A 22,625-nucleotide genomic window follows, 5' to 3' on the forward strand; every position below is an offset into this window, starting at 1 on the left:
ACTGGCAAGAGCCCTTGTAGTTCCTCAGAATGCTGTCATTGACCATTGAAAGGACATTGGAAAGGCTGGTCAGAGGGCTGAAGGCGCCTAAAGCGCTTGAATTTTTAACAATCTCTCAGCCAATGTCCTGGCTCTTTGCAATACTAGCAAAAACTAGGAGAGCTTTGGTTTTGTTTAGTAGCCTTTGTTTGCTGGAGCTAAAGTTTACAATTTTGGAAGTCTTCCTTGGATGTGACTTATCAGGAATACAAGAGAGTTGATTTGCCAGATTCACTAAATCTGAGTATAATTTTCCCTTCTATCTTGGTCCATTTTGCTAGAAGGGAAAAGTCCTTGTTCAGCCTATTAATAAACATTGCATTAAAAGCTACCAGGTAAAATCAACATCTGAAGGAAGATAAGAATTAAAAAAAAAAAAGTATTAAAAAAAACAAAAACCAATCAGGGCTTCCCATCGTGGCACAGTGGAAACAAATCCAACAGGGCACCCTGAGGTTGCAGGTTCAATCCCTGACCTCACTCAGCGGGTCAAGGATCTGGCATTGCTGGGAGCTGTGTTGTAGGTCAAAGAGGAAGCTCGGATCTGCCGCTGCTGTGACTGTGGCTGTGGCCGGTGGCTACATGTCTGATTTGACCCCTAGCCTGGGAACTTCCATATGCCACCATGTGGCCCTAAAAAGATAAAAAAAAGACCAAAAAAACAAAAAAACAAAAAAACAAAAAAAACCCCAATCCAACGTCTATTGTAATATTCATGAACAGAATGTGCAAACCTGAAATTTGTTCCCATCAACAGGCTTTGGGAAAAAGCCCTAGAATTTGTTTAATGAGGTTACCTAGCAATTGCTTGAGTCTGATTACATAATAAGTTAGTGGACTCGTCCCACTGCTGTAATTCCAGAGACCTTTCTGAGCTTTCCCAATTAGCAGTTTTCATCCAATGCTGGGCTTGGCCTTTGTGGATAATAAGAATTAGTTGACATAAGTCAGAGAAGGCAGGTTAAGTTTGAATGACTATATTAAATTCAAATATGTGAAGATCTTTGGTGCTTTGGGAAAATCTTTGTGGCTCACAGTTTAGCTTTAGTCCAGGGAATATATGAAATTAAGGGTTTTGGAATTCCTATTCTAGCTAAGCAGGTTAAGAACCTGGCTAGTGTCCATGAGGATGCATGTTCGATCCCTGGCCTCGATCATTGGGTTAAGGATCTGGCATTGCCATGGCCCATGGTGTAGGTCCCAGACACAGCTCGGATTCCGAGTTGCTGTGGCTGAGGTGTAGGCCAGCAGCTATAGCTCTGACTCAGCCCCTAGCCTTGGAACTTCCATATGCCATGAGTGCAGCCCTAAAAAGGAAGAAAAAAAGCAAAAAAAAAAAGAAGGGTTTTGCCCTTGGATCCTCAGAAGACTCCATTTTTAAAAGACAGGTTCTGACAAGCTCAGGAGAAAAGGGAGTGTGGAGAGTTGAAGAGATAAGGGAGAGTTTGGTCGTAGAATTTGTACATGAGTTCTGAGGGTATAGAGCAGATCTTGGCGTCATAGAAGGGAAGAAAGATGGTGCCAGGACAGAGCCTGAGACCAAGAAACCAAAGAAGAAGAGCCTGGGGTTTCGGGAGCCATTTACTTTCTTTGTTTGCCTCACTTAATCTTAAAACCTTGTTTTGCAGAAGCAATTTTAGACTCCTGGTAACAGCTGGGAAGCCTCAAAATACCAGTTGAAATAAGCATTCCACTCCGTTCTGGAAATTTTTGAGCTAATGTAGTCCAGTTTGATTTTAAGGAAATTAAGTCTGTGAATTTCAAAAGTTCCCCACAATGGCCATTGGTATTGTCTTTGGTCAGGTCCATGTCTTTAGTTAGAAAAGAACCTGAGGGAGTTCTCGTCGTGGCACAGCGGAAACGATTCTGACGAGTAACCACAAGGTTGCAGGTTCGATCCCTGGCCTCGCTCAGTGGGTTAAGGATCTGGCGTAGATGTGAGCTGTGGTGTAGGTTGCATATGCAGCTCGTATCCCACATTGCTGTGGCTGTGGCTATGGGCAGCAGCTGAAGCTCCAATTTGACCCCTAGCCTGGGAACCTCCACATGCCACGGGGGCAACCCTGTAGTGGGGGCACCTTCAAAATACTTAGACAACTAGGATCCCATTTCTCAGAGTTTTTTCCTCTAGACTAAAGAATAATTTTCAAACTGCTTGAACAGCTTGCAGCACAACAGCGCAGTTCAAACAGCTTACAAGCCAATCCCAGGCAGTCTTAAGGAGAAGTCTTGTTCCTGGAGAATCCACATCGAAGGGTTAAAGCCAGTTTCCAAAAGACAGCCCTTCCAAAGGAACAGGCCAAAGGCAGAAACACTTGGCACTGTTTCAGAGAAACAACCCCTGTTCCTGAACAAATGAGTCAAAGGCTAGCCAGGTTCAAGAGAAGCAGTCCTTGTTCCAAAAGGAATAGGCCAAAGGCTGGCCAGTTTCAGTGAAACAGTCTGATCTCAAATCAGACAGACGTGCCAACTTCACATATAGGACAAAGCCTTAATCAGAAAGAGGAAACCTTTAAATAGATACTGAATAAAGCCTGAGCTTCAAGTGCAAAGAGGGTGTGAGCTTACATGGAAGATAAAGCTGTACCTTCCAACATCAGGATCAGAAAAGCAATGAGTGGCAATGGGTTCAATTTTGGATACCATACTTGTTTGCTCACCAACCCCAGAGCTGTTGGGCATCTTCTCTGGTCCCTGTACAGGCCACTAAAATGTTGATCTGAAACAAAAAGACTGCCAGATTCTTCTCTAGCAAAGACAGGCTTATTTTGGATCATCAGAGAATTGCGAATTGGGGTCTGCAAACACAGCAAGCCGCAGGCGAGTTCCCAGACAGCAAGGGAAGGAGAACCCTTTTATGAAGAGGAAGTTGGGAAGGCTGGGGTAAACAAAGAGTCTGTGGATTTTTATCAGCTGAGTTGTTGACAGGAAAGCTCTCTTCCTATTGGTCTCTGCTGTTGCCACGGGGCGTTAGTGCTCCCCGCTCTGGTCTTCCGACCTTATGTAATCATGATTTCTGTTAATTTTTTACTCTATGATTCTTTTGATCAAATAAGATGAAAATGGAAGGATATCAAGAGACTGAGTTTCATCAGAATTTCACTTTCCCTTTAATCCATAATTATTTCAACACCAGGTATTGATCAGATATTTTCTGTACAACCTTCAACTGAATTTTTTTCCCTTACCTGTCTGAATAGTCTCCCAGCCCCAGAACTTGGTATACTCATTGATGGAATAGATGGAAGGGATATTTACCTGTACCCTGTGGTTAAGCCTGGGGAGAACCAATACTTACTCCAAGTTGGGGAAATTTCTGACTCCTTTAAAATGTTTTTAGGAGTTTCTGGTGGCTCAGTAGGTTAAGGTCACTTCTGTGGCTTGGATTTGATCCATGACCTGGGTACTTCCGCATGTTGGAGGCATGGCCAAAAAAAAAAAAAAAGTTTTCCCCAGAATAGGAATTAAGGGCCCAGATAACATTTACTCCCAATTTTTTCACTTAAAAATTATGTAATATAAAATATGTGTATGGGAGTGCCCGTCATGGCTCAGCAGAAACATCATGGCTCTAACTAGCTAGCATCCATGAGGGCACAGTTTCAATCCCTGGCCTCTCTCAGTGGGTTCAGGATCCAGCGTTGCCATGAGCCATGGTGTAGGTTCTAGACAAGGCTTGGATCTGGTGTTGCTGTGGCTGTGGTGTAGGCCAGTGGCTACAGCTCTGTTTCAACCCCTAGCCTGAGAGCTCCATATGTGAGGGTACAGCCCTAAAAAGACAAAAAAAAAAAAAATTGTTTCAGAATGTGGCTGTATTTGGAGACAGAATCTTTAAAGGGTAATTAGGTTAAATGAAATCATTAGGGTGGGCCCTAATCCATTATGACAGGTATCCTTATAAGAGGAGGTTAGGGAGGTCCCATTGTGGCTCAGCAGGTTAAGAACCCTACATAGCATCCACGAGGATGCAGGTTTGATCCCTAGCCTTACTCAGTGGGTTAAGGATCTGTCATGGGTCACAGATGAGGCTCAGATCCAGTGCTGCTGGAGCTGTGGTGTAGGCTGGCAGCCGCAGCTCTGATTTGAATCCTAGCCTGGAAATCCTAGCCTCCATATGCCTCAGGTGCAGCCCTAAATAAAAAGAGAGGCTAGGATACAGATGGTACAGAGGGAAGACCATGTGAGAACACAGAGAAGGTGGCCATCTACAAACCAAGGAGAGGCCTCAGGAGAAATCAGTCCTCTGACACCCTGGTCTTGAATGTCCAGCCTCTAGAATTGTGAGAAAACTAACTTCTGTGATTTAAGCCACCCAGTTTGCGGTACTTTGTTTTGGAATTCCAGCAAACTCACACTAATAGGGAATTTGCAGCCGTAACTATTGTCCTCGCTCCTGGCAGCTGTTTCTCCGAAGAGGCACACAGGATTTTTCTAAGCTCTTTGGGCGATTCCAGTATGAATCCAAGGATGAGAACCGTTGCCATAGACTCTTACAGAAACTGCAGAGAAGAAAGTGGGGAGGATGGCAGATGGTAGTTATTAGTGGTCCTTTCTGATGCCACAGGGGTCTGCTGAGGTGAGTGGTCCATGCAGGTATATTGGTTTTTTTAGGAGGGAGGTGGGTGGAGCATCAGCTTATCCCAACCCTATCCCCCAATGCTGAGCACCCCCCCCCAAGGGTGTGTTCCCCCAACGGCTCCTCCAATAGACATTGAATGGCTTGGCTCCTACCCTCACTAGCATCCTCCTCCACATGAATTAATTCTCTTTAGCATGCTTTCAGGGTCACAAAGAACTGGAACATCGTGAGTGTAACCCTAACTCTTTCGAGGCACACTAATTATAATAATAAAAGAGCATTATTCATTTAGCACCTGAGTCTGTGCAGAGAATTGAATTGGTTACTTTATACACGTTTTCTTAGTTATCACACCATCCTACCAAGAGATATTAATCCCTATATTATAAATGAGGAAACTAAGAAGAAGAGAAGCTTTATAGCTTACCCAACATCACACAGTAAGAGTAACAGACCCAGGGTGGAAATTCAGATCTAACTTCAAAGCAAAATTTCCTGTAATCATTCATTCTATTCTACCTGAACTCAATTCCTTTTAGGTGTTAACTATTTTTTTCCTTTTCATTTTTTTTTTTGTCTTTTGTCTTTTGTTGTTGCTATTTCTTGGGCCGCTCCCGCCGCATATGGAGGTTCCCAGGCTAGGGGTCGAATCGGAGCTGTAGCCACCGGCCTACGCCAGAGCCACAGCAACGCGGGATCCGAGCCGCGTCTGCAACCTACACCACAGCTCATGGCAACGCCGGATCGTTAACCCACTGAGCAAGGGCAGGGATCGAACCCGAAACCTCATGGTTCCTAGTCGGATTCGTTAACCACTGCGCCACGATGGGAACTCCTCATTTTTTGTTTTTTGGGCCACATCTGCGGCATATGGAAGTTCCCAGGCTAGGTGTCAAATTGGAGCGGTAGCTGCCTGCCACAGCCACAGATATGCCAGATCCTTAACCCACTGAGCGAGGCCAGGGATGGAACTCGAATCCTCATGGATACTAGTCAGGCTGGTTACCACTGAGCCACAATGGGAAATTCCTAGAGTATTAACTATTTAACATGTTACCTCCTTTAAATAATGTAGCTACATTCTACTGAGGATTTTCACTACCACCATCCAAAAAGGGGACTGAGGGTAGAAATTTCTAGCTGGCAGATGGTGGATAATTATTTCTGACTCCACCTGCCACACCAACGCAGGCAGAGCTTATGGTCAAAAACACACTTTGGATCTGCCACCTACTGGAAATTTCCAGATTTGTACAGATCAGAGTTTCACCCACCCACAGGTGGCATGTTTCAACTTTCTGTCCCCAGGACCCACTAATCATTTACAGAGTGTTGACAGACATTTGAACCAGGGGTCAAGGTGAACATCCCCGGTTACACAACAAAAACATATAAGACATTGTTTAATCAATTGTGCATGTGTGTGTTTAAGAAAATCTGTATATAAACTTCTCCGCCGTGGTATCCAGAGCAAGGCATGGTTTTCACTTTTTAACAAAATGAGATTACTCAATGCAGTGCCGCTTTTCATCCTTTTGATCACATTGCAGTGTTCCCATGCTGTGAGTCCCACAGGCTGTGATGATGCTGAGCCTGTGGCCAGAAAAGCTCTAGACCTGATCAATAAAGGACGATGGGATGGCTACCTTTTCGAGTTGCTGCAGGTTGCTGATGCCCACTTGGACAAATCGGTGAGGAGTCGCCTGTGGTAGAGCTGAGTGGGAGAGAGGGTGATGGATCAGGACCAGTGTGACTCTAGGCTGGCCACTTTGCCCCCTGGATTGGCTTTGGTCGGGTTGTCTGTTTCATTTCCAGGTAGATTCAACCAATAGTTAATATTTGTTACTAGTATGTCCTTAACTATGACTCAGTCTACAACTACTTATAAGCACTTAGGCAGAGCCCAATCCAGTGCTAAATGCTCTCAGAGAAAGGTTAGAATAAACTGTGGGCCTTGTTCTCAATGCAATAATCAGCTCACATGCACACACAGCATATTCAAGGCACCAAGTGAATGGTACGGATATGGAAATAATAGAGCAATGGGGGTCTGTTAAGATGGGATGGAAGGAGTTCCCGCTGTGGCTCTGCAGAAATGAATCTGACTAGCATCCATGAGGATGCAGGTTTGATCCCTGGCCTTGCTCAGTCGGTTAATGATCTGGTGTTGCCATGAGCTGTGGTGTAGGTCACAGACATGGCTCAGATTTGGCATTCCTGTGGCTATGGTGTAGGCCAGAAGCTGCAGCTCCGATTGGACTCCTAGCCTGGGAACCTCCATGTGCCACCTAAAATAAAAAAGACAAAAAAAAAAAAGAAGAAGAAGAAGAAGAAGAAAGATGGGATGGGAGAAGCCTTCCTTTGGGTCCTGAAGAATGACCGGGATTTGAATAGGACGATGGCCTGGGTAAAGCCATTCCAGGGTACTTCCATGCCTACCTCCTTGATGTGGGGATGGAAGCAGGAGGGAGGGTGTTAGGGAGAAACTGAACCTAAGCAGAGAGGTTCCAGAAATTCTCTGTGGGCTTTGGAGCAGTCATCATCTTGGAAAAGAAAGTAGGCTTTATCTTGAAGCCAAGCAAGCCAACTGTCTCGGAGTATATGCTTATTTTGAGTGAGTTGAAGGGCTTGACAGAGATTGTGGAGGGAGTCCTCCCTCTCCATGTCCTTCAAAAATAACCTTTCCCTTGTGGAACCCCTGAAATTAGGGGAGGCCAGACCACGGGGCAAAGCAGACATGCAGAGACATTTATACTTGTTAACATGTTAGAAACAGAGGCACCAAAGTTTGCAGAGAACAAGAGTGCAGGGCCTTAGGATTCAGCTGGCAATTTGGTGACCGTGAGTCCCATTGCAGGCTCTCTGCCACACATGTAGGGCACAGGATGAACCGGCACAGTGCTACCTCTGACTGGTGTAGGGAGGGTGTGGGGATGAGGGGGAGGGGTCCCCTGTGCCTGGGGAGATGGGAGCAGGTGGCAGGGACACAAATTGGGAGTTACTTCACGTGTTCAGAAGTGAGGCCATGCGGACCAGACCTAGGCAGTGGGAATTAGGCAATGAGAATAATAAATTAGGCAATAAATAAAGACCTGGGACATCTGCAAGAAAGACCATCCAGGCCTGGCCACTGGACATTCTTCAAGCCAAAGACTAAGGAAATAAATAATTCACAGTGCAGACAAGGAAAGTCGAGAGAGGGAGCTGGTTGGTAAGAGAAGAGAGTGACGTTAGCTTAGGGCAAATTGCAATCAAGACAAGAAATCCAAGATGAGGAATAAAGCTGGATGAGGTGCACAATTGCACTCATGGATTGGAGCCCACGACGTAGTTGCCATCACTTATATTCTAGGCTTGCATCTTCAACACCTCCACCCAAACCAACACTGCTTTTTAGTGATTGCTTTCCAGTTAAAGAGAGCATTTGGAAGCAACACTTTGAAACTTTTTATTCAAATAAATAGATCCAAGGACACACAGGTAGGACATCAGCATGACTTTGAGAAGAGCAATAATTCTATTTAAGAAATAAAGAGGTTGTTTCATTGAAAAAGCACCAGGCTCCCACATGCTCCTCACCCATTCCTTTCTTGGCATTCCCCAGGAATCTACCGCTGTCTATTATTTAGTCTTGCATGTAAAAGAATCGGACTGTCCAGTCCTATCCAGGAAGCACTGGGATGACTGTGAGCCAGCTGTTTCCATACGTCCATCTGATATAGTAAGTAAACAGGGTGCCCTTCCCCTCCTTTTGGCATTCTTGACTTCTGTCTATCCCACTTGCCCATGGTAACTGCATAGCTGGGCTAACCCGGCCAAAGAGTGTGAGCAGCTTCTGCCTCTTGGCTCATGACAACAGTGTTGACTGTGAGCAATACTCTCTTGAGAGCCATACTGGGAACCCAGTTCAAGATAAATTAGTGGGGCTTGTGATCTCCTGTGGTAGCTCAACCAGCTGTGAGACCTTGGGCAAATTACCTAATGCCTAAGAACCTAGGAACTTGGAATTGTGTCCTCTGAATGCTGGTGCCACTAACAGAAATGACCAAAGAAATTAATTGTAGACACCGTGAGGTCTTGTTCTGGACATTGCTCACAGCTACTCAGATCCCCATCTCTCAGCCACAGGAGGAGGATAGGAAGATGCACATTTATAGGACTTCAGTTCTAGAAAATAGGATGTTTACATACCCAAGGTAAAGTTTTGGCATTTTTCCCCTTGCAAACATTTGGGACATGGCGATGAACTGTTTTAACAGTTTCTCCATGGTTCTCATGAGGGTTTTGGATGCTTAGAGCATCCGGCTCACAGAAGCATACTAAGAAAATTCAGGTCTTTGAGAGAGGATTTGGTGAGAGAAGGCACATATAAATTTTAAATGGGAGTTCCCATTGTGGCTCAGTGAATTAAGAACCTGACTAGTCTCTATGAGGATGTGGTTTCATTCCCTGGCCTCACTCAGCGGGTTAAAGATCTGGTATTTCCGTGAGCTGTGGTGTACATCAGAGGCGGCTTGGATCTTGTGTTGCTGTGGCTGTGGTGTAGGCTGGCAGCTGCAGCTCCAATTTGACCCCTAGCCTAGGAACTTCCATATGCCATTAGTGTGGCTATAAGAAGAAAAAAAGTTTTAAATGGATAGTAGGAATAAATTGTCTCACTTGTTTGTTCCCTTATGTTCAATTTGAGGAAAGCAGTGTGTGCTAACATTAACCCCTCTTTCTTACAGGTTATTGGACAATGTAAGGTAATAGCTACAACATGTTTGGATGGATCTCAGGATCTTAGAGTGAATGGCTTTAATTGCACCACAAGTTCTGGTATGGTCACCTTGTAAAATGCTAATTAATTATATGTTAATATAAAATTCAATCATACAGTGGTATTCATCACATTAAGACTATGAAATACATAATCAGAAATGGTTTGTGCCCTATGGGTGCAATTATTACTTGTTCTCTTGAGAAGAGAAGGGAGAAGGTTTTTTCCCTGTTATTGGTACACTTTCCTTTAAAGAAATTCAAAATATAAAAAATAGAAATTTACAAGTGGCTGCATAGCATCATTGCGGAGAATATAGGCTCTGGATTCAAATTTGTCTGAGTTTGAATCCCAACCTCATCGCTTAGTATTTGTATGGTCTTGAGGGCAGTTTACTTAACCTCATCAAGTTTCTTCACTTGTAAAATGAGGATAAAAATAGTATTACCCCTTTGGGTGCTTCTAATAAGTAAATAAGATGGTCTAGATAGAGAACACTTTGCAAAGTACTTAGCACTCAAATATTGAGCTCAGGAGTTCCTGTAGTGGCTCAGTGGGTTAAGAAGCCAATGTAGTCTCCATGAGGATGCAAGTTTGATCCCTGGCCTTGCTCAGTGGGTTAAGGATCCAGCGTAGGCCTCAGCTGCAACTCCAGTTTGATCCCTAGCCTGGGAACTTCCATATGCCACAGGTGCAGCTATAAAAAGAATATATATATATATATATATATATATATATATATATATAGACTTCAACATATATGTATATATTGACTTCAACATCTGAGAGCTATGTATTACTGTACAGCTCCCAAAGTGATTATACATGTCATTTAATCTCACAACAAAATTATGAAGTAAAGATTATGATACTTTCTACTTTAGAGATAAATTAACTGAGGCTCAAAAAGATTCAATGACTTGGCCTGGGGAAAACAGCCACAGTGTGGCAAAGACATGACCCTTCCCTGCCAGCCTTGACTCTAAATTCCATGCTCTTTTAATTCACTTTTTCAAAAATAATTATCATAGAACTCCCTTTAAGATAGCAAATCTTAACATGGTTCAAGATACAAAAATTCAACAGCCAAGCAATTAACTCAGGAAGTTGGCTTAAAGAAAGCTGTATCTTCTCTTCTCTCTGGGCAAAACTTTATGTTAATGATGCCGCTGTCCTTGACAGAGACAGGAAAAGTTCACAAAAACATTAATGCTTCATGAGTGATGGGGCTGGAGGGCATCGTGAATAAGGGTCACAACAGAGACCTGAGCATCAGAAGGATCTGGGTTTAGGAGTTCCCGCTGCGGCTCAGCAGTAACAAACCCAGATAGTATCCATGAGGATGCGGGTTTGATCCCCGGCCTCGCTCAGTGGGTTGAGGATCTGGCATTGCTGTGAGCTGTGGTGTAGGTAGAAGATGCCACTTGGTTCCTGTGTTGCTGTGGCTGTGGCATAGGCTGGCAGCTGCAGCTCCGATTCGACCCCTAGCCTGGAAACTTTCATATGCCACTGGTGCTGCACTAAACCACACACACACACACACACACACACACACACCCAAAGAAGAAGAAGAAGGATCTGGGTTTAAGTTTAGCTCTGCTGCTGATTGGCTGATGTGATTTTGGACAAGTAACTCAGCCTCTCCAACCCTCAATTTGTCCATCTCTAAAAGAGAAGCCATTGTTATTCTTGTCCCCACACTTGGGTATATTAAATCCCAAGTGACATTGTTGTTTCTAAGCCAATAATTACAAAGCTGCCAACTTTTTTCTCCAGCCTCTTCGGTACTGGCCAATACGAAAGACAGCCCAGTACTCATCGATTTCTTTGAGGATACGGAGCCCTACAGAAAAGAAGCTGACCAAACCTTGGAAAAGTACAAAAGGGAGAACAGTGACTTTGCCTCTTTCCGAGTGGACAAAGTGGAGAGGGTTACAAGAGTGGTGAGTTCCCACTAATGCTTAGCTAGAGCCTGAGGGCCCAGGTTCCAACCTGGCAGGTGAAGATGCGAAGTTAAATAGATAATGGTGCATCCAAGCGTCCTAAACACGTTTTGGATGTTTGACACCGGAAAGAGTTTCAAGATATATTATTGACGGGAAAAGCAAATTACAGAACAATACTTAGACTCTGAGACCATTTCTATTAAGTAATTAGATATATGTGTCTATGAGCAACATATTTTGGAAAAGCCTTGAAGGAAAAACCCATCAGGGGGATGGTAGTGGTACCTTTGAGAAGGGGAGGCTGGGGTACAGGAAAGGTGATTTTTCACTCTATACTTGATTACATCTGTATTATTTGACCCTCTCCATGAAATTGTATTCACCTATCACTTAATGTGATAAATTTTTAAAAGGCAGAGACCATCAGAATAATGACACCTATTGGAGATTTTTGAATCTTCATAGTGCTTTATTAAGTACAGTAGATAGGAAGTATCTATTGCCTTTTTTTTTCTTAAACTATTTATATTCCTGAAACTGAGTCATCTGTTTTATCCTAGAGAGGAGGGGAAAGAACGAATTACTACATGGATTTCTCTGTGAGGAACTGCTCCAGTCGCTGGCGCTCTCCTGTGAGTATAATCAGCATCTATGAAAAATGAGGTAATATTTAGAGACCACTTACAATATGCCAGGCACCCTTCTAAATGCTTTACATATGCTAAGGTTTTTGTTGTTGTTTTGTTTTTAACCACTGCACCTGAGGCATATGGAAGTTGCCAGGCTAGGGGGTCGAATCAGAGTTACAGCTGCCAGCCTACACCACAGCCACAGCAACTCAGGATCCAAGCCGTGTCTGCAACCTCTGCTGCAGCTGGCAGCAACACCGGATCCTTAACCCACTGAGCGAGGCCAGGGATTGAACCTGCAACCTCATGGAGACTATGTTGAGATCTTAACCCGCTGAGTCACTATGGGAATTCCAACATATGTTGACTTATTAACCCCACCTCCACCCTATGAAGTAGGTACTATTTTTAAAAATTGGACATACAGTGTTTATTCCTGATTTACAGAGGGGGAGAATGAGGCACAGAGAAGTTAAGTGAATCATGAGCATATCATGTATATTATAAAACTATACATGATATATACATTAACACTGAGGGTTTTCTTACCCATTAGGATCACAGACTTAGCTAAAACTAGTCACTAGCTTGTACTAAGAACTGACACCAAAGGGTGCTTTCTCTCCACCTGATTTACTCCTCACAATAGTCCCATGTGACAAACAGGGAGGTAATAGAGGGACATCAGAGAGTCCTACAACCAAGCTGAGATTAGAATCCAGTCCTCAGATGCTTGGCTTGGATTGTGGGGGGTGGTGGTGGTGGTGTTGGGTTCCCTGAGTCATTTGTAAGTTGATACTCAGACACCTGCAGGAAGATCTCCTTACTAACACTTGGCACTTGTACGGTGACTTAAAGCTCACAAAACACATATATTTTCACCTTGTTGGAGCCCTATGACAACCCCACTGAGGAGAGGCCAATGTCTGCCTCCATTTCCCCAGGACAGGAGGGCCTATGCATTTATACACTTACCTGAGTGCACTGAGCTAGAAAGTGTTAGGATTTTAATGATGGCCTTCTGATCTCTTTTCTGTCTTTTTTTTTTTGCTTTTTTTTTTTTCTTTTTAGGGTGGCACCTGCAGCATATGGAAGTTCCCGGGCTAGAGGTTGAATTTCTGCTGCTACAACGGGAACTCCCTGGCCTTCCAATGTCAAGTCCAGGATTTTTCTGAAGTTTAAGAATACTTCTCCAGGACTGGAAGAAAGGAGGTATTCATTAGTTCCTTCTCTGGCTGTTCCACTTTTTCAGTCTGAGGCAGTTCTAGAATCTTACTTAGGGGGTACCAGGAAAGATACCTCCCCACTCCTCCACTCCCACCCCCAACAAAACCTACCTTGGTGCGGGTGATGCAAACCCAGTGCAGAGACATGACAGCTGAAGAAGAGGAGCCCAGTGTTTTCCAGCCTTTCTAAGTGCTAAATGTTTTCCAGCCTTTCTCCTTTAATTAAGCTGTGGTAGTTAGTATTGTACTCATTTAATAGACCAGATACAGACTGGTTTCAGAAATCTTATGTTACTTGCTTAAACTCACAACTAGTAGATGGTAACCCAGGATTAATAAAGGACCATCTGACTCTAAAGCTGTACTCAGAACCTCAATGCTTAACAGTCTCTTCTAAAAAAGAGAGTTTTAGAGTTCCCCTTGTGGCTCAGTGGTAAAGAACCCAACTAGTATCCATGAGGACATGGGTTTGATCCCTGCCCTAGTTCAGTGGGTTAAGGCTCTGGCATTGCCATGAGCTCTGGCGAAAGTCGCAGACATAGTTTGGATCCCACTTTGCCGTGGTTGTGTTATGGGCTGGCAACTGCAGCTCCGATTCAACCCCTATACTGGGAAATTTCATATGCCATGGGTGTGGCCCCAAAAAGACAAAATAATAATAAGTAAATAAGAGAGTTTTCTTCTTGTCTAATTTACCTTTGACAGCTGGATGTCGAGGCTTCAGGACCTAGGGGTGCCAGCCCGCGGTAGCCTATGTACTTAGGGTAGGACCAGCAGACAGTCACTTTGTACAGTCTGTGCAAACCCATTTTTACACTGGTTCTCCCCTTCCAACACTTTCCTTCAAGGGGCCTATTAAAGTTGTGTAAGTCCCTCTTCTGCATCACTCTTCACTCTCTTTAGGCACAGGCAAGTCAGGTCTTCGGGCAGAAAACTGGCCTAAAGGCAAGGCATCAGTGCCATGGAGTTCCTCCTATACCCACAGGGAAGCCTGGCTCTGGGGATCATTCACAGAAGGGAACCACATCAACCTGGAATGAAATCCTTTGGAGCCTGAACTTTCCCCAAAGTATTGACTAGGAAAGATGTTCAGTAGGTGCTGGGGAGATTTGATAATATTATCCTGACTTTTCTAAAGTCCATCTTCCTTTCCCAAATGTCTGAAGGTTCACAGCAAAAGCTGGGTAACTTCACACTACCTGCACACACACACACACACACACTCTAACAGGTTTATCTCTTTATAGACCTTTGGATTCTGTAGAGCAGATTTCATTAATGATGCAGAAGCCTCTGACTTGGAAAACCCAGAAGATATTGTCATAAACTGTGAAGTCTTCAACTTCAAGGTGGGTTGCTTAAGTAGCCTTTGTCACGAGCAGTGTCAGAAAAGTGATATTTTCACACACATAGTATATTTTGTTCTTATGGCTGTTTGTATGTTGTGTGGGTGTGTGTGTGAGAGAGAGAATGAGAGAGAGAAAGATGAGGGTTGAGGGGGAGGAGAAATACAGAGAGAATAGGCCTCTGGGGAAAGTGTAATTGCTGGTATGACACAAAAAGTATGATTATTTTTCCTCCAAGAATTAGGGAAAGTAATATTTGCCAAAAAAGTAAAATCATGACCAATTCAATCAACCTTTAATGAATTTGAAAGTGGCTCTTGTAGTCAGGACTCCAGTGCTGACAGTTAATAATTCCCAGCTTTTATCGTTAGGCATAGAACCTAAGAAGAATAAATTAGCCTAAAGTTTACTATATAAACATATATGAAATAAGATTCAAACAAAATATTTTACATATGTCCCAGAAAGCTTTGTTCTGTACCAAGATATTCTTCACAGTATTTTTGATATAAGCAAAAACCAAAAAACAAAAAAAAACTAAACATTATCCAAATATCCATGTACCAAACCAAAAAAAACACAAAAAACAAACAAAAAACCCCAGAGGGGGCAGGTTTGTCACCATGAACATGGCTCCATAACTTTCTTAAAAATTAAAATCTCAACAAGGAGCTGTGCAAAGAAGTAAGAGCGCATCCTTTAGGAATAGGAGATATTTTATCATAAAGCCTTAACTCTATTGGGAATATAAATTATAAAGCATTAGTTTTTCAAAGGTTGGTCTACAGATGATTACCATTCTACACTATAATTTTACCTGTCTATGCTGAAATGAGAAGAGTAATAAGAAAGAGTATTTTCATAATACAACATTTATTCCATTCAAAGGACCACCCTGGAGTTCCCGTTGTGGCTCAGTGGTTAACGAATCTGACTAGGAACCATGAGGTTGCGGGTTCGATCCCTGGCCTCACTCAGTGGGTTAAGGATCTGGTGTTGCTGTGAGCTGTGGTGTAGGTCACAGATGTGGCTCAGATCCCGCGTTGCTATGGCGCTGGCATAGGCCAGCTGCAACAGCTCTGATTAGACAGACCTCCTAGCCTGGGAACATCCATATGCTGAGGGAGCAGCCCTAGAAGAGACAAAAAGACAAAAAAAAAAGATAAATAAATAAAGGACCATCCTTTACTCTGAGATTAACTCTCTGACTCTTGTGTTATCAAAATACTATTCCTACTGTGAAATAATGATGGTGGTAGGTGATAACGCTTTTCTGTATTTTAATTGCCAAGTTGGCTAGATAAGAATTTGGGGGATCCTTTTTTGGTATTCTACTTTTAACATTAACTGTGGAATCCAAAAGTCTGAGAGCCATTGGTCTAAATCAGATTAAACGTCTAACTTCTTTTGTGTTCCATGATGATAGTCACTCTTCTGTGTCTTTTGCCAGGATCATAGAAACATCAGTGGTGGGCAGCAGCATTTGGACCATCACTTCCACTCTGGTGAGCATGAGCATTCTCCTGCTGGCAGGCCTCCACATAAGCCCGGTAGATCTCGAGATCACCATGATTCCCACAAGCCACATAAATTTGGGTGCCCACCTCCTCTAGGAGACAAAAGTCACTCAGACAGTCCACCATTTCAAGCAGAAGCTTCTCCATCATTGCCCTCTTTAGGCACCAATGGGGTCCATGGACCCTCAGATAATCATAGTTCCAGTGAGCATCATCTCCCAGAACATCCTCCTCATGGACGCCATCCCCATGGGCCCCCTCCTCATGGACGCCATCCCCATGGGCCCCCTCCTCATGGACGCCATCCCCATGGGCCCCCTCCTCATGGACGCCATCCCCATGGGCCCCCTCCTCATGGACGCCATCCCCATGGGCCCCCTCCTCATGGACGCCATCCCCATGGACCCCCTCCTCATGGACGCCATCCCCATGGACCCCCTCCTCATGGACACCATCCCCATGGCCATGATTTCCATGACTATGGACCCTGTGACCCACCACCCCATAGCCAAGGTCCCCAAGACCACCATCGCTGGGGCCATGGCCCACCACCTAGGCACTCAGAAGAAAGAGGTCCAGGTAAAAAACACTTTCCCTTCCACGGGAGAGAGATTGGATATGTTCACCGACTCCCACCATTAAAGAAAGGTGAGGTTCTTCCTCTTCCTGAAGCCAATTTTCCCAGTTTCTTGTTGCCAAACCACAAGCCCCTACAGCCAGAGATTCAGCCCTTCCCTCAATCAGCCTCTGAATCATGTCCAGGGACATTCAGGGGTGAGTTTTCATATCTTTCAAAGTTTTTTGCACATGCATTTCCAAAATAAAGTCTCATTGCCTTGTTGGGGAAAAATGGATCATGTCCTGAAGTTGAACCATAAATAAAATGTGATCAGTAATAAATGCAAAATTACAAGTTATTTTAATTGTATTTTCATATCCAGGATATGGCACAATGGGGGTGGGTGTGGGGAAATGGCATGAGAAGAGAGAGACAAATGGAAAGGAGAGGAGAGATCACAGCACTGCAGATTGGTTAATTCCATCACTGGCTACTACAGCACTTGAGGCAAATCTCTGATCCTGAGCATTTCTTTCTTTCCTGGACTTAACTCCTTTTATGATAGCATCATTCCTCTGTCAGTACTTATGCTGTAGCTGGGCATACCAAGAAGAAATGTATTATTACTTAAAGGATTATTCTTATAAAAATGACACAAATACTCTTCTACTTGTTGCTTTCTAGTCCTTTAAATTTCCCTTTGGAAAAAGAATTTCTCAATTCAATTATGAAGGAAACAAAGTTCATGCTATAAATTGCAAAAGAAAAAAAATGGTTGCAAGCATGAATCATGACTATAAACTCAGGGGTGCAAAAAATAACACTTTATTTTGGAGCAAATCAATTCCCATTTCAGGTGGCAGTCCTAACTGACCCATTGGGAAATTTAAGCTCCATCCTTCTTGGTGTTGCTGCTACTCCCCACACAAAGTGGTGCCAGAGTTTTACTCTCACAAAGTGCCAAAGTGTCTGGGTAGTGGGCATGTGAAGGAGGTCTGATTCTTCATCAGTGGTCCACCAGGGTGTCCTCCTAAGGATGCTTACTACTCATTCACATTGGTCATCTTCTGTATCAAACTAGGGCCAAGGAAGTCTCTATAAGACTGCTAATGGACATGACTGCCCAGAGAGACCAGTGGCTGTTCTCTCTCCCTGAGATCTTGCAGCCACCAGACCATGTCCCCAGAAAGCAGGGTAGAGGTGTCCTCTGCTTCAAAACTCCTGTCTTTTCTTCAGGCTAGATATAACTTCATTCATTTCGGGTGCCAACAGACTCCTTTTTCACACTCAAATCCTCTTTGTTTTCCTGTCTTCCCAAATCAGGGCTCAAGCATTTAAACACAGGCTAGTAAGACTTTAGATTCTCTCTACCTGACTTCGTGAAATGGTTTCAGGTGCGTGGTGATAGCAGCAGGGAGATTTCATGGGGAGGGCGTGGAGGAAAACAAGCTAAGCGTGAAAGAGACTTGGGTAAGTTCTTAGGTAGGGAAGAAGGAGACATGCACAAAGATGGAGAAGCTGAAGCTGGGGAAGTGAGAAAGCGTCTGGAGGTGCACCGTCCAGAAGGGGCTGGAGAGGAATTCAGGGCTGGTCTCATGGTGATTCAAAGTAAAGACCCAAGAACAGTGTTGTTGAACCCAAGTTGGTATGCCCGATGCACCGTATGGCCAAAAGAAATGTCAGTTTGGATCAGAGAAAAGTTGATTAGATGTGGAGGCACCAACTTGGAAGATGAGAGACCTAGATTCACCTCAAATACATCCTGATGGCTCGCCAGGGTACAAAGTTTTTACAGGCAAAAAAGGTAAAGGGGGGCAGGGGACCTTTGTGGTTTCAGCTTCCTGTTAAGACCTCAGTTGCAGATATCTTTGCACCCTCTTGTGACTCGATGTGTCCTTGGCAATGGTGATCGATCCAGTAAATCATGGGCTTGTGATCCCTTAACTTCTTTCTAGGATAGAGCAACAGCAATGGTTGAGGCATTTTGTTATTTCTTAGCACCTTCGTGATGGTTCAGGAGTTTCCATTCTTAATTGACCCTCCTGGAATCATCAATTTTAAGCCAGCTTGAGGCCAGCTGGTTGAAGCCACAGGAGAGTTTGGGGTCATAAATCAAGGCATTGGTTTAAGCTAGCAGTCAATGGAAAACATTCTTTTGGGTCTGCTAACCCCAAACTCCCAGATGCAAAGTGTTACATTAAGAGTGGATAGGCGCTGTGGTCCTGCTGTATAGCACAGGGAACTATGTCCAATCTCTTGTGATGGAACATGATGAAATATAATGTGAGAAAAAGAATGTATATATATGTATGACTAGGTTACTTTGCTGTACAGCAGAAATTGATAGAACAATGTAAATCAACTATAATTAAAATTTTTTAAAACAAATAAAGATTCTTTGGGGCTTGCTTTCCCTTCATTTCTGCATTCCCTCATTTCCCTAGTTAGTAATAGTTTGAATCTGCTCTTTGGAACTCAGGGAAGGTCTAGGAGACTAAAGCCTTTTTTCTACAAACCAAAGGCAGGCAGACAACATGGGGTGGGGGTCTGCTCCAAGAAGACTCCTAGGTGTCCCACTCCATTACAACAGGCTTGGCAGCATATATGGGAGTATAATAGGAAAGAGTGTGACTTTGAAGGATATTGATCTGGGTCCTAATCCAAGTCCCACAATTTAGTAATTATAACAAATAATAAAGAAATAATCATATGCTTTTTAGCTATCATGTAACCAAAGAAAAATCTAGATATCAATGGTATATTCTCTAAACCTCTAGCACAATATAAGATCCTGTGTGATCTCTTAAAGTAGGAATGTTTTTTACCCCATCATTCACCCATAGCAATCGTGTTTGCCTGTTATGAATGCATTTAATTGAAATGCATTGAGGGCATTCAATCCTATGTTTTCCAGGTGGTATTTTCAAGAACTCAAGCCATGTTTGAGAAGGGATTTAATAAAATAATAAAATATTGCTCCAATTCTTTTGTGAGTAATTATGTGATATATTTTTGGGTCTTCCTGGATTTCAACTTTCTCCACTCCCTATTCAAGCAACCAACCCTGTGTCCACACCATCACGGAGGAATATGATTCTGCAGGGCCGACATTCAGCAGGTGCCTCCATGGGGACCAATCTGGTCTGATTGATCAGTGTGTGTATTATATTAGTTATTAAACCTTTTGACTATGGTCACTGTGGCTGCAGGAAAAGAAGTCTAGCTGTATTCCAAGGAGAAAGGAAAACAGGCTGCCACCACTACCATTTTTTAGGAAAGAAAGATGAGGCCCAGAGAAAGCTTAATTATTTTCTTAGGATGTTATTATGGTCAGTAAATTGTAGGAGTGGGATTACAACCAGGATTGGCTTCCTCCAAAGTCATGTTCTTTCCTATTTATTATATTGCCTGTATACACCAAGTCCTGTGGGGGGTTTTTAAACTTTCCAGTTTTATTGAGTAATAATTGACATTCATCACTGGGTAATTTAAGGTGTACATCATGATGCTTTGATTTACATATTTTGTGAAATTATTATCACAATAGTTTTAGTTAACATCTGTCATCTCATATAGAAAAGAAAAGAGATTCTCCTTGTGATAAGAACTCTTAGGATCTACTCTCTTAACTTTTTGATGGATCAGACAGCGGTGTTAACTAGATTTACCGTGTTGCATCTTACATCCCTTGTACTTATTTATCTTATAACTGGAACTTTGTCTTTATTGACCACGTTCCTCCAAGTCCCCCCTTTGAGTCTTCACTTGAAACACCACCATGACCAGCCCTGAATTTCTCTCCAGCTCCTCGTGGACCATGCACCTCCAGCAGCCTCCTCCCTCCCCCTGCTTCAGCTTCCTCATCTTTGTGGGTCCCTCCATCTTCCCAGCCTAAGAACTTCCTCAAGTTTCTTCCACCCTTAGCTTTTTTCCTACATGCCTCCCCAAGCCACACACACTGGAATCTACCTTCTGCCATCACCATGCATCTGAAACCTTTTCAATAAGTCAGGGATTCTTAACCAACCCACTCTAAATGGAGATATAATTTATAAGAACTAATTACCAGACCCTGTACACATATTAACTCATTCACTCCTCCAAAAAGCCCATTAAGATGCTATGATTTCCCACATTTTACAGGTGAGGAAACCAAGGCTCAGAAAGTTTATATGACCCTGACTTGCTCAGGATCATAGAGCAATTAAATAGCAGAGCTAGACTGGAATAAAGTTTGGACTTACTGCCACGTTCGTGTTCCTGTTACTCCACTACAAAGCCACTACTCAGCCCACAATGACCTGTCTTTTCCAGGGACTCTCAGGGAGACTTGCCAAACTAGAGAGCCTATCAACAACAATGAAGGAGTCAAATATGTTTCTGGGGGTGGCAAGACAAACATCCACTAGGAACTAGCTCTTGTCTTTAACTACTTTTGCCTCTCCCCTAATAGCCAGTCTTTCTCAAACAGGTGGCTTTGTAGTGAAATATCCACCAAACAAGAAGAAAGAATTGGGGGTGGTTTGCTTCATTCAAACTATCTCTTCTTATGCTTCTTCCCCGTCTCCTCCACCCTGGGGTACATGGAGTGGCGGGGGAGGGGGAGGGCATTTTCCTCTCTAGAATTTTTTTTTTTTTTTTTTTTTTTTGCTTTTCAGGGCCACGGGTGCAGCATATGGAAGTTCCCCCACTAGGGATCGAATTGGAGCTACAGTTGCTGGCCTATGCCACAGCCACAACAATGTAGGATCCTAGCGAGGCCAGAGATTGAACCAGCATCCTCATGGATCCTAGTCGGGTTTGTTACCACTGAGCCACAAAGGGAACTCATTCCTTTCTAGAATTAATGAAAGTGAGTGGAGAGAGGCTGGCTTGGCCAGAGACATTATAGGAATATCCATGTTTTACATTTGGTTGCACCAGTATCCTGGTGTGGGACCCCCAGCACTCACTACGTCCCTGTGCGTGGGTGCCCCCATTGTGCAATATGATCGGTAGCAGCCGGTTCTCTGCAAAGAAATTTTATTGAAAGATATCTGCAGGTTGTATTCACTGTTGCATTGTTGTCACATGCAGTGACCTTCATAAATGGCTTTGGGAAAGTCACGAGGGAATAATGGAGGTGGTTAGTGTTTTTTTTCCCCTCCTCCCTTATTAGAACCTGCTCTGATTCGCTGGAGAAAGTTATGCAATCACCAGGAAATGTGTTCTGTGCTCCCACATGCTCCCCAAATGTAAACAAGCAGGTCAAAAACCCCAGTGTTGTAATGTTTCAGTCTGAAATCTTCTTGTATAACCCAGCAGGGCCATTTGTCCTTTTGGAGAAGGGCAAACAGTACATGGCAGCAGGAATCAACCAGGGCCCTAGAGCACTGAGGCAGAGTCAGGAGAACCTGGAGGAGACAGAGGCTGAAGACAATTAAAATCAGCATCTAAATCGGCTCCCAACCCTGGGTGAAAGTCCCAGAGAGAAACTTATATCATGAAATTAATCGCCATCCTTTTCCTTTGCTCCAGGCTGCTACCAAGTTTAACTCAGGAGTCTTCGCAAGAAATTGACTGCAACCACCAAGATGTATTTAAGGCTGTGGACACGGCTTTGAAGAAATATAACAGTGGAAACAAAAGTGGCAACCAGTTTGTATTGTACCGAATAACCGAAGTCACCAAAATTGTGAGTGAGCTGGGTTTGACTTTGAGGTCATTTGGGGTTTGTGTTGTCACTGGGAGCCCAGGCACCCCCACACACACACACCACACACATCTGGGGTGAAGGGAAGGGTGTGACTAGTCCTGGGTGATCAGAGCAGCACTTTTCCAGGGTGAAATCAAACAAGCAGATGGAGTAATTTGAAAGAGACTATGCAGTCGATGAATCTAGGAACTTGGCTACCAGCAAGAGGGTTTACTGGGTGACTAGCCCTAGACTAAAATATAGACCTTTAGACTTCGGGGGAGGGGGGTACTTCAGGTGGTACAGCTGAAAACATACCATATGATCTGAATTATATATGGTATCTTAAAA

At 43.6% G+C, this 22,625-nt stretch overlaps 2 protein-coding genes across 4 annotated transcripts in view; both read left to right on the top strand.

The window, feature by feature from the left end:
* The first annotated feature begins 6,055 nt into the window (after positions 1 to 6,055).
* On the top strand, positions 6,056 to 16,938 carry HRG (histidine rich glycoprotein). The gene is made up of 7 exons (XM_047755421.1): positions 6,056 to 6,309; positions 8,223 to 8,339; positions 9,346 to 9,436; positions 11,154 to 11,320; positions 11,884 to 11,955; positions 14,426 to 14,527; positions 15,975 to 16,938. The coding sequence occupies exons 1-7, from the start codon at positions 6,118 to 6,120 to the stop codon at positions 16,863 to 16,865; spliced, it is 1,632 nt and encodes a 543-aa protein (XP_047611377.1). The 5' UTR covers positions 6,056 to 6,117; the 3' UTR covers positions 16,866 to 16,938.
* A 4,914-nt stretch (positions 16,939 to 21,852) lies between these two features.
* Positions 21,853 to 22,625, top strand: part of KNG1 (kininogen 1) — a 34,129-nt gene continuing 33,356 nt past the window's right edge. For 2 of the 3 annotated variants that reach the window (XM_047788535.1, XM_047788523.1), the window contains exon 1: positions 21,853 to 22,274. In XM_047788535.1, the coding sequence (XP_047644491.1) occupies positions 22,083 to 22,274 (192 nt within the window). In that variant the 5' untranslated portion in view covers positions 21,853 to 22,082. The remainder of the gene's footprint in view (positions 22,275 to 22,625) is intronic. The other variant, XM_047788530.1, reaches the window with a different exon arrangement.

The sequence above is a fragment of the Phacochoerus africanus genome, chromosome 1, assembly GCF_016906955.1.
Source record: "Phacochoerus africanus isolate WHEZ1 chromosome 1, ROS_Pafr_v1, whole genome shotgun sequence".
NCBI lineage: Eukaryota > Metazoa > Chordata > Mammalia > Artiodactyla > Suidae > Phacochoerus > Phacochoerus africanus.